Source organism: Papio anubis, chromosome 1 (assembly GCF_008728515.1).
Source record: "Papio anubis isolate 15944 chromosome 1, Panubis1.0, whole genome shotgun sequence".
In the NCBI taxonomy this organism is placed as follows: domain Eukaryota; kingdom Metazoa; phylum Chordata; class Mammalia; order Primates; family Cercopithecidae; genus Papio; species Papio anubis.
The window spans coordinates 209,940,035-209,952,764 of record NC_044976.1 but is presented as its reverse complement, the minus strand read 5'-3'; the positions used below and the strand labels follow the sequence as shown (position 1 = coordinate 209,952,764).

General features: G+C 44.4%; 1 protein-coding gene across 1 annotated transcript in view; it reads left to right on the top strand.

Annotated features, from left to right (window-relative positions):
* GREM2 (gremlin 2, DAN family BMP antagonist) overlaps positions 1–12,428 on the top strand; it is a 124,961-nt gene extending 112,533 nt beyond the window's left edge. Inside the window, exon 2 of the mRNA XM_009196746.4 lies at positions 9,423–12,428. Coding sequence (XP_009195010.1) covers positions 9,424–9,930 — 507 coding nt within the window. The 5' untranslated portion in view covers position 9,423 and the 3' untranslated portion in view covers positions 9,931–12,428. The remainder of the gene's footprint in view (positions 1–9,422) is intronic.
* Positions 12,429–12,730: the final 302 nt, after the last annotated feature.

Below are 12,730 nucleotides of genomic sequence, written 5' to 3'. Positions count from 1 at the left end.
ACAATAAAGACCTGAACAGTAGTTTCTCCTGGCATGTCTCTTTTTATTAGGGAAAAAAAATCTTTCCAAGGAGGCTGCACTCCGCCTCACAGTTACCTTTTTGTCCATGCCTAAATCAGTCGCTTGCAAGGAGAGTGGAATAACCAGTTGGCTTGGACTAACCAACTTTCAACTCCGTGGTGCACAGAAAGGTCTATGAAGAACTCCAAATCCAATACCTGAACAAACTGTGGTTCTGTTAGTAAGGAAGAATGGAGATCTTGACTCTCAGGAAGTAAGTGAACAGAATCTGTTCAAATTCAACTTTCTGGTTGAGGTGAAAGGATCAATGCTGTTCTGTTCATTGGGATAGCATCTATCAGAGGAGGAGCAGATGAGTGGGAAGATATGATGAGATTTGGAACATATGGAATTTGAGGTGCCTACAGGACATTTGGGGAATGTTTGCTAGGCAGCTGAGTAGAGGGTCTATGAGTCATGAGCAGAGAGCTAGTTGAAGTCGTAGGCATGAATGAAATTCTTAGTGGAAGTGTGAGGAATGAGAAGACAGGGTTATGGAAAAATTCTTGGGGAACACCAGCTTTTAAGAGGAGAGCACAGAAAGAAAAATCATGAAAAGATATTGGAAGAGTAAAGCAAAATAATTAAAAATATTTTCTCAAGAGTTCCAGAGGAAAAAGGGGTTACAGTGACAGTTTCGTCAGGCTTTGCTATGTGCTCTGTCACCATTCCTCCAAACTATCATACAGCAAGTATAATGAAGTAGCTTGAAGTAAGAGTGAACAGGAAGAATTGGTGGGTTGCATGGACAGGATTTTTTTTTTTTTTTTTTTTGAGACAGAGTCTCGCACTTTTGCCCAGGCTGGAGTGCAGTGGCGCGATCTCGGCTCACTGCAAGTTCCTCCTGCAAGCTCCTCCTCCGGGGTTCAAGCAATTCTCCTGTCTCAGCCTCCCAAATAGGTGGGACTACAGACATCTGCCACTACGCCCAGCTAATTTTCTGTACTTTTAGTAGGGACAGGGTTTCGCCATGTTAGCCAGGATGGTCTCGATCCCCTGACCTCGTGATCCGCCCGCCTCGGCCTCCCAAAGTGCTGGGATTACCGTAAGCCACTGCGCCCGGCCTGGACAGGATGTTTTTGATTTTGTTTAAAGCATTTTAGACAGGCCTCTCGAATTTTTATGTATACAGAGACAGAAAATCTATACTCTGCTCCCAGGGCAGTGGACATCTGCTATTTTAGCTCTCACTGGACACAGAATGCTGTCCGAGGAAGGTCGAAGAAGGGGTCTTTGGGGTGTGGAATCACGATAGCATGATTGGTGTTTCGGGCAGCAGCCTAAAATCTTTATCTGAAAAAAAATAGATATATTTAGGTACTGCCTAATGGCTGCAGAGCACAATGTCACTGGCTGTAAAATTCTAATGGATGGCTTCTGATTTCTTCCCTCCTTTCAAATAAAGCTCATGGTCCTTTTTGCTCAGAGGGTTCTTGGGTTTTGATGTGATTTCAGTGCCACGTTCCTCCTGACAGCAACAGGGTCCAGAGGGTGACAAGTGCCATTAACACCATTTTACAGGGGAGAACCTGGAGAAGCCTGGGAGTGAGTCACATAGGGTCACAACACGGGCAGCTCAGGGCCCAGAGACCACGTTCTCCCACCCATCCCCACGTGGATGTGACCTAGAGAGAAGCAGCCCATGTGTGTAGAAACACACAGCTTTCCAAGAGCTTCCTCATTCATCTCCTTATTTCATTTAATGCTTTGCTGCCATCTTGCTTTAGCATTTCATTTCCTATCCTGAATTTATCCCAACAATTTCTTCAAAGATTCAGAACGTTGATTACAAATTTCCTAATGATGCATTTGCTGTCCAGAAGTCAAAGTAAGTAATGATAGCATCATTTCTTCTCTGTTGAAAACCTTTTTAAGAAAACATAATATAATTTTTCCAGATGAAATTAAACTTCTCCTGGAACAAAATGGTAGTCAATGTTCCACTCAGGCAATGTCACTTGGAAAAGTAAATGAATCCATTTGGATTTCAAACTTCTGAGTCATGTGGGATGCCCTGACCTTTCTGCTTTGAAGTCTCAAGTCACTTCCTATTATTTCCATGACAGTTCAGAAGATTTATAGTTAGAACTTCTTAGTTTTCCTTTCCTCATATTTTAATTTCTCTCACTTCAGGTAAGTTGTAATCATTTATTTTCAGTCACACTGCCACGGCATTTAAGCTTGATGTACAATCAGAGAGATACAAATTAAAATCATCATAAGACACCATCTCAAATGTTTCAGATAGGCAAAAGGTGATGAATCTGGTAACATCAAGAATTAGCAAGTACGTGCACCAGCAGGGACTCACACATTACCCAGGGGAAAGGATGCTGGTACCAGCACTTGGAAAGCAACTTGGCACAACTTAGTCAAGCTCAAGTTGTACATATCCTATGACCCAGCATTTCCACTGCCCGGTGTCTCCTCTAGAAAAACTCTAACAGATGGGCATAAATAAACACATGCAAAAATGTTCAGTGCAGCACTATTGGCAATAGTGAAAACCTAGAAGGAAAATAACTCTTCCTCCATAAGCTGAATGAATAAACTGTGCTTTAATATTCAGTGGTGGGGATAAACAGGCTTCTTCTACAAATATCCATGTGCATAAAATCCCAAACACATATTTTTTGGGGAAAAAGTTGCAATAGAAGAGTGTGATATAATTTATGTAAAGATTATTGGCCAGGCACTGTAGCTCATGCTTGTAATCCCAGCACCTTGGGAGGCCAAGGCAAACGGATCACTTGAGGCCAGGACTTCGAGACCAGCCTGGACAACATGGTAAAACCTTGTCTCTACTGAAAATACAAAAAAATTAGCCAGTCATGGTGGCGGGGGCCTATAATCCCAGTTACTCGGGAGGCTGAGGCAGGAGAATCACTTGAACCCAAGAGGCGAAAGTTGCAGTGAGCTGAGATTACGCCATTGCACTCCAGCTTAGGCAACAAGAGCAAAACTGTGACTCAAAAAAATAAATAAATAAAAAGATTGTCCACACACAGAAACATACTCTGATACACAGAACATAAGCAGCAAAAGCATCAACAGGAATGATGAATACCAACTTTAGGATACTGGTCATCTCCGTGAGGGATGAGAGGAGATAGAGCATTTTAGCTTTACTTATATTACGTTTTCAAAACTGAAAGAGAGATTGCAAAATAAAAATGGGAAATGTCAGTATTGTTTTCATCTTTCTGGTGAGTACTTATATTTTCTGTTTTGCTCTCTGTTTGAAATGTTTCATAGTTAGACATTTTAAAATTGAAAGCTACCTTTTTGGCAAAAGAGTTCAACACTAAAGGGAAAGCAAAGATTGAATTGGACAGAAAATGTTTGGAGCAGGACTTAGCAAAGTATTTCTGTAAAAGGCCAGAAAGTAAATATTTTACACTGTGGGCATTATATTATCATGTCTCCACCACTCACTCTGCCCTTATAGCACCAAAGCAGCCATAGACTAAACGAGTGGCTGTGGCTGTGTTCCAATACAACTTTATTTACAAAACAGATCTCAGGTTAGGTTTGGCCTGTGGGCCATAGTTTGCCTTAGTTTATAGAAGCTGGAGGTAAGTGGTTACAGCAACCAAGCAATCTTTGGCTGCGGGGATGATCCTGGGGCCAAGAAACATCGACCTCTGTCTCTAAAGGTTTAAAATTGAAGAGCCAGACCACCACCCTCCCAGCCTAAGAATTCAAGTCATCGATGAAGTGCCTTTAGTAGTTGAGGCTGTGGCAGTACTAAGCCTCAGAAAAATGACCTCTGAAGTGTAATCTTGTTGGGAGTTTTGTTAGGGAGATTTTTGTTAGGTTCTGCGATGGTTTTCACTTGGCTCATGGAAACAAGTTTATCCCAGATGTGTCTATCAGTATTCAGCTCTTCAGTCCTGGGGACTTCCCTTCAACTTTCCAAGAATGCCATAAAATTCTCAGGTTGCAGAAAAAGTTTCAGCCCCACCCCATTCACCATTCCTGCACAGCCCAGGGCTACCTTGATTTGACTTCTAAAACTCAAGAAGGCCACTCTGGGAGTGAGTCCATCAGCTTCGCTGCACCCTTAGCCATTGGTCACTTGCATTTGCCTGTCAGGAAGGATGACTCAGCACTACTGTATTCTTTCCTAGAAATCAGGAAGCTTTATTGGTCAAGCTCCTATTGTAGAACCCCTCTTCAGGTCTTGCCACTTTTAGGAATGGCTGATAGAAGGGGCCTGTGATTGATTCTTTAGCTGCCTAAATACTAGCTTGCTTTGGCCTGTGCAGTCCTTATTCTGGTATCTACAGAGGCCAGGCCCGAGGGCGTTCACTTAAGAGGAAAGCACTTCCACTACCTCTCTTTGCACAACCAACTTTGGCCAACCCAGTCTGCTTAGACCATCAGCATTTATAGTCCTGGCACCCCTTGCAAATTGAGAACATCGTCAGGCCAGAAAGATGGTTAATAAAACCAACAGGATTTATTTATGAGTTTCTTCTGATACAAGCCAAATACAAGATGTGAGAATAAAATGAAGTATCCTCGTGCTGTCGTTACTGGCAAGGGTGGCAGCATTCCTGAGAGGTTAATTGTGTGCCAACCATTTTTTTGAGTAGCAAAGTGGTTCAGGACAGAGCAGGACTTTCTATAAAGTGCTAAATTCAGGTCCTGGCGAGGCCACTGACATGCTTGCACAGGGATGGTTAGCGAACTGACAGAGGCGAGCACGTTCTCTCCTCTGGTGAACCCTGCACAGCCAAGGGCCAGCAGTGTAGGTGCTGTTAGCAGTTGCTGGCTCAACTGCCTTAATGCTCTGAAGTAGGAGGATACAGCCTCACAATCGCTCTGGGTCACCATGGCCAAACACCTCTAGCCTACTCACCTGTCTGACAGTGAGATGCCAGATCCTTGGCCATCTTACCATTGCTATGTGCGAAGGAGAAAAGAAACAAGATGTAGGAAAGGAAAGAGAGAAGAGACTGACTTGGCCCAGTCATCGAGATTTCCTCAACCTCTTTTCCTCCTTCCTGAAAATCGAAGGTTTGCATTTTTGCTTAGCTTCCCATGAGACACAACTTCCAAGGATGATGGCCAGATGTTTTGAAAACATGTTAATGAGTTCAAAGAATGCCCCTCACCACATCTAATACTATTGGCTCTAACCGTTTTTGCCTCAAATTGATCTGATTTAGCTCCGTTAGCTCTGTCTTAGCTCTGTTGTCTCTGATAAGATCTAGGATCTGTTGAAGGAAAGCGTGCATTTTTGAGCCTATCAACCATACATGTGAAGCTGTTACTGGAACTAGGAATTGAGGACCAGACTGACTCTGTCACTCTTTCCTGGCTGGGACTTGCAAATTCTTGGTTATGTTTACTCAGAATGTTAATAATTTCGGAAATTATTAAAATGGAACCAAAATACTTTCTTTTTAAGAGGCTATTGAGATCACAAATCATTCCACAAATATAATAAGCTATGTAAGCTGAGCAAGTCCAACACTCGACACTTGGCCTGAGCCAGCTGGAAGCGTGGCCGCTTTCATATGACATTTCATGTGTGGAACTAAGGAGGCATGAGAAAAACCCTTTAAAAATGAGGCACTAAAATTTTAATAATTGTGCTGGACAAAATGTTTTCGGGAAAAAAAAAAAATCCTTTTTTTCTCCTTTCTGCTTTCAATTTTTTAATTTTACTCCCTTTGCCCAGTGTCATCGACAGGACCAAACCCCTTTGCTTTTGCCCATATCATCGCCCTGAGAATCCTATTCAGATTTTAGGGGACCTACTTAGTTGTGACTTCCTAGGCTCCTCCTGCTCTTTCTCCAGGTAGAACCAATGCTTTTTCCTTTTGCCTTCACTATCTTTTGTGGCCATTGGATCCCATCAGAATTACGTGAGGCAATTTTTAGAAATACAGATCTGAAACCCACCCCAACACGACTGACTCGGAATGCTTTGGGGCCTGTACCAAAAGATCTCATGTACTCCATAAATATATACACCTACTCCGTACCCACACAAATTAAAAACTAAAACAAATTTAATTAAAACTTTTTAAAAAAAAAAATGCTTCTTGAGCCCAGGAATGTACACCGTAAAGTAAGGTGATTCAGATGTCATTGGTCACAGGATCACTACCACGAGGACCCAGGCCATTGTTCCTATACACCTTCGTCACCCAGTCATTTGTACGCCTTTCTCTAGCTTCTTAATTACAGGCTTGTTGAAGGCAATGACCCGTATAGTATCCATATTTCATTCAACAGTTTTTTGTTTTTTTTTTTTGAGACGGAGTTTCACTCTTGTTGCTCAGGCTGGAGTGCAATGGCACAATCTCGGCTCACCACAACCTCTGCCTCCTGGGTTCAAGTGATTCTCCTGCCTCAGCCTCCTGAGTAGCTGGGACTACAGGTGTGTGCCACCACGCCCAGCTAATTTTTTGTATTTTTAGTAGAGATGAGGTTTCACCATTTTGGCCAGGCTGGTCTCAAATCCTGACTTCACTGGATCCACCCACCTTGGCCTCCCAAAGTGCTGGAATTACAGGCATGAGCCACCGCGCCTGGCCTTAACACATTTATTGAGTGCCTAGTGTATACCAGGCACTGTTTTGAGAGCAGGAGACATGGCAATGAACAAAACAGGCAGAACTTCTCTCTTGGACCTTACATTCCCAGGAGAAAAGTCAGACAATAAAAACAAGTGAGATTATGAAATACTTTATCTCCTTCCCTGGAGGAAGATAAAGCAGGGAAGGAGGAGATGGTGAAGTCCAGGATGGTGGTGAAGGTAACACTGAGCCTTTGCTACACAGGTGGTAACTGAGCAAAGAGTTGAAGACTGTGAAGAAGAAGGCCAAGTAGACATTTGGGAGAAAGACAAGGTAAGGCTCTAGAGCACAAGAATGGCAAGCTCATTCTAGAAACAGATAGGCTGTTTCCAGTACGGCTGGAGCAGAGTGAGCAAGTGGGAGAGAGGATGGAGGAGGCTGGTGAGATGCCGGCGAAAGGTGAGATCTTGTAAAGGCTCGGCCGACCCTTTGAGAACTTTGCCCTAGCCTGGCGCAGTGGCCTGTAATCCCAGCACTTTGGGAGGCTGAGGCGGGCGGATCACTTGAGGTCAGGAGTTCGAGACCAGCCTGGCCAACATAGCGAAACCCTGTCTCTACTAAAAATACAAAAATTAGCCGGGTCTGGTGGCACGCACCTGTAATCCCATCTACTTGGGAGGCTGAGGCAGGAGAATTGCTTGAACTCGGGAGGCAGAGGTTGCAGTGAGCCTATCACAGCGCTTACTCCAGAATAAATGCTCCATGAATACTTGATGAATAAAGGAATCATCTCCGAGGTAGCATGCAAAGGCGTCTTGTGGTTTAGACAGACTAAGACTCAGAGAAATAATTTTAGCGTAGATATTTTAATGTGAATATTTTTAACAAAGAGGCAGCTATATTCACCCAGAGCTCAGATTCTGGAGCCGGGATGCCTGGATTCAAACATTTCACATACTGGCTGTAGAATCTTGGCAGCCTGTCAATGCCTTAGTGTCCTCATCCATAAAATGCAGAAAATAATAGTACCTACTTCATAGAACTCTGATCATTAAATACATTTATACATCAAAGGAAACTGTGTTTGATGTGCTTTGAGAACCAATAAATATTCGCTATTACCATTAGCATGGATATATGTAAGACGTAAAATATTCAAACATTTAACATACTTAATATCCAATTTTAGTCATTTCTATATACTCATGATTGATAAAAATAACATTATAACTGATATATACTATATTACTGTATGATACATATGATATATGTATAAAATTGTTACATGTCCATTTTAGGGTATGCATGTTAAAAGAATGGGAATTCATGGAGTCCTAGAGATGGTAAAACAGAGGAAATGAGTAAACGTAAAGAGGATGATGATGTTGGTAACAGCTACATTGGTGGCTACAGCTGTAAAAAGAGATCGGAGTCCTCTATATTGCTGGGTATTAGTGTTCCTTGGGGCTACTAATAAAAATACAAAAATTTAAAATGTGAATTACACTTTGAAGTCTGTCTTTCACTTTAGTCAGACTTTGGCTTACCCCCTGCAAGCCACGTTTTAGATAGCGTAAGAATAATTTCTCTCCGATTCCCATTCCTATTGAATTTGTGTCATAGTCTCCTAATACAAACTTCACATTGTCACCAGACAGTTTTAATACAACTAGGGAAATTTCTTAATTCACACCTGGTAATTGGTTTCTACTAGGAGACTCTAATTTATGACTCATTTGAATGATTTGAATATCTGTGTGCAGATCTTAAATGCTAATGTTATTATTCACATGTAATAATACAGATGCAACTAGTAATTTTCCTAGCCTTTGTCCAGTTCTATCTTTAATATTCATTTTTAATGAAACTTGTGAATGACACCCATCTTCTCTCTGTTTTGTACTTACTGATTTTTGTAATCATATCCATGTCTGCTGGTTAACTCTGATGGCTCTGGAGGTAGATGCCTGGCTGGCTTCAAATCCTGGGCATTGTTGAGTGGTTGTGTGACCTCAGGTAAATGACTCAACTTCTGCGGGCCCGGCCCCAGCCTCAGTTTCCTTCACTGTAAAGTAGGGGTCATAACACCACCTCCAACTGAAGGCTATTTTTAAGATGAATGAGAGATACATGTAAATGAGATGTACACTTAGGCCAGCACTTGGCGCATGGTGAAACACAGTAAATGTTGAGTATTAACTATTATTGGTACTTCTGCAAACTGGCTTGAGTTCTCTCTTCCCAGCATTTGCTTTGTAATTCTGTAACTGTTCAGCATGTGTATGTCTCCCAACTGCATTTACTGCATAAGTTACTGGCCATTTTGTCTGCCTCCTTGCCTTCCAGGCATTATTTGGGGTGGAGTCCTAACTGTCTACACTTGTACCATTGAATCCCTTTTCACCTCCGGCTGCCCCTGGGCAGCCATCAGTCAGCCACGCCCCACCTGACTGACACTGCTAGTAAAACCGTACAGCATTAAAAAGACTTCGTGGCTCAGGCCTACAATCCCTGGGCTTTGGGAGACCAAGGCAGAGGAGCACTTGAGGCCAGGAGTTCCAGACCAGCCTGAGCAACATGGTGAGATCCCATCTCTACAAAAGAAATAAAAAGAAATTAGATGGGCGTGGTGGTGCAAGCCTGTAGTTCTAGCCACACAGGAGGCTGAGGCAGGAGGATCCCAGAGTTTGAGGCTGCAGCAAGCTACGTGCCACTGCACTCCAGCCTGGGCAACAGAGCTAGACCATGTCTAAAATTAAAAAAAAAAAAAAAAGATCGAGCCCGTACTCTACGACCTTCACAGCCAGCCCCTCTCTTTTCTCGTTGCAGGATGTTCTGGAAGCTTTCCCTGTCCTTGTTCCTGGTGGCCGTGCTGGTGAAGGTGGCGGAAGCCCGGAAGAACCGGCCGGCGGGCGCCATCCCCTCGCCTTACAAGGACGGCAGCAGCAACAACTCAGAGAGATGGCAGCACCAGATCAAGGAGGTGCTGGCCTCCAGCCAGGAGGCCCTGGTGGTCACCGAGCGCAAGTACCTCAAGAGTGACTGGTGCAAGACGCAGCCGCTGCGGCAGACGGTGAGCGAGGAGGGCTGCCGGAGCCGCACCATCCTCAACCGCTTCTGCTACGGCCAGTGCAACTCCTTCTACATCCCGCGGCACGTGAAGAAGGAGGAGGAGTCTTTCCAGTCCTGCGCCTTCTGCAAGCCCCAGCGCGTCACCTCCGTCCTCGTGGAGCTCGAGTGCCCCGGCCTGGACCCACCCTTCCGACTCAAGAAAATCCAGAAGGTGAAGCAGTGCCGCTGCATGTCCGTGAACCTCAGCGACTCGGACAAGCAGTGAGCGCCCGGCCGGACGCAGCTCAGCCCCGCGCGCGCCCGGCCGCTGGGTGGCGCCGCCGCCACCTCTGTCCCTGCCCTCCGAGCCCACTCTCACGCTGCCTGGTGTCCCCCCTCAGCAGCAAGCACGTCTCTTAGGGCTGACGGTGTCCTTGTCACAAAGGTGGATCGCAAGTGGAGCTTTTGCTGATGTGTTCCTGACCGACCCCGGGCCCCACCTGTGCCCCCCGAAACCAGGTGGTGGATCAGGCCCGAAGGAAAATGCTGGAAAACCACCACCCGCCACCCAGCAGTCAGAGAGGACCTTTCAAGGTGATGCACTGTAAATCCGACATTGATGTTTCCACCATGTGGAAAAGCAAGGATTTCTCTGCCCCGCCCCCGCCCCCTGCACTCCAGCTCGCCCCCTTCCCGCGCGAAGTGAAGGATGCGTCACTTTTCTGAGCTGCCCCTTAGACCTCTCCTGCTGGTCCCTGGACCTCTGCCTGGAAGCGCTCATTCTTGTGACTGGCAGGCTGCCCTCGGCTGCTGCTGTGATGGGGATATGTACAACCTCCATAAATATGTCGGTGCACAGGGGCGTCTCCTAATAAACCTGGTACCAAGAAGACGACTTGAGCCACTTGGATCCCGAAGTGGGCTTCCCGGGAAACCTTGAGCACAGCAGGCTGCATAATCCCCCACCCTCAGTCACCACCGCCTCTTCTTCCTCACTGTCCCCACCCCCTATTTGTGGACTAAAGATGAACTCTGGTGTGCATGCTATTATTGCTGCAATTAGAATATTATCACACACAAAGGTCTCTATATTAACGCTGGTTTTATAAGTGACCGTATATTGTAAAGAGCTGTTAAAAAGTATTATAGACCTATTCATGTATTGTTTCACATGTTTTGACTCTGGCTTGCAGCACCATTCTGAGTAAGGATGAGAGCAGGCGATGATCTGCCCAGAAGGTGTTTTACTCAGAAAAAAAAATGCCTGGTCAGCAATTCACTGTCATGCACCTATTTTAGATTGGGCAGGGAGATGGGAGGAGTCGTGATTTTTACTTTGAATATTATTTCACTGAAGTTACTAAAACATTGCAGCACAATGTAGAAACTGGCTTGGGATGGATAGGTATAGGGAGGGGCATTCGTCGGGAAATTGATGACCGGAAACTCGAAAGCCCCCGTAATGTGAAATATGCATATGTGGGGTGAAGCGGCATACTATTTTCACTGCCGTGACACTAAGCAAAAACTATTTCCTGTTAAAAGAAAGAGAAAAAGAAAGGGATATTTAAACATATAAGGAGTTGAGTCGCTTTGTGGTATAGAAGGGAATAAGGAATAAAATATATGGAATAGTAATCTAGTTGAACTGTTCTGCACAAAACTTGCTTCCTTTTCAAAGAATAGACTTCAAAAGGGACGAACAAACATCAGGTCACCTTTTGTTTTTATAATGAATTATTGAAGTTTCCATGTTGTGATCTCTTGATATAAGGAAGTAGACATAACTTATTTTCCAGCAAAATTATACTTCCTCTAGATCCCTTTGCTCAGTTGCCCCAGGAAGGCTTCCCTGTGAGTAATGCTTATGGAATCTGACAAATGTGAATGAGGCTGCCATTGGTGGGAATCAGTAAACTTTGCAAACCTTTCACTGATGATTCCCCAGCAAGTGCTCCTGTGAGGGGCCACTTCCCTAGTATGTGAGAGAGACCTTCTGCAAGCTGCTGTGGGGACTTGGCTTCCTGATACTAGGTAGTGATGGTGGATCTAGAGACATTCACTTGAAGAGCAAGGATTGGGGTGGGGTGGGTTAGTGAATCTATCTCAGGCCACTGCACTGCAAGGTCCATTTCTGTCACTTCTGCAACACCATGAGACCTGAGCAAGAATGTGTTGTTGCAGAGGGCCTCTTGGTTTCATAAATGGGTGTATACAGCCTGAACTCAGGAGGCAGAAATCAAAAGAAATCCTTGAGGGCTGGAACCTGAGGATAGAGAGAAAATGGAGAGAAGGGTGTTCAAGGTCAGGATTGATTTTTGCATTTAGCGGAAAACCTCAAGTCTGACTCGGTGGCAGAACATGCAGCAGAAAAGCTGTGAAGGAAGGAAATTTGCGTGATTGTAATGGAGGCTAGGGGTGGAGTGGGAGGTGAGTGGAGGAGGGTCTCTGACCAGCTGCAGAGCCAACCCCTATCATTTGATTAACACGGAACCCACACAGATAGGGGAGGGATTAAGGTAAGAACTTACGGAACGCAAACACGAGCACACTCTCTTCGAACCCAGTTGTGGGTGTAGCAATGAAAGCAATATGATATGCTGCAGTGTGAAGCTCCTTCTGGGGGTTATCGTATGTACAAAGTTTACCTTATAATGGCTCAAATTGTATTTAATTTTTTTGTTTTGTTTATAAATGAAGAAAAGCTATAAGTATAATGTAATTATTTTATAGGTATACTATTAAATTATAGAACAAATAAAGATAATCTAGGATTATACGTGATCCTGGTGTGATGTGCCATAAAAGTGGAATTTTTAACTTGTTGCAGTGAGCCGTGAAACAGCACTGTGGATTCAGAGTGTTTTTGTTCAACCGCAGTGAGTTCAACCTCTGGCTTATGTCACATGATCTCCTTTGGAGTCTGGAATCTTCTAAGATAATTAGAATCAGGCATCCAAGGAGCAGAAGTGATGGAGGTGGCCCTCAGTCCTGGTCTTTGGGGCTTCCAAGCCTCTTCCAGATCCCCCACCAGCTGAAGACAGAGTATTCTCACTGTGCTGGCTGAATGAGAAACACTAAACAAG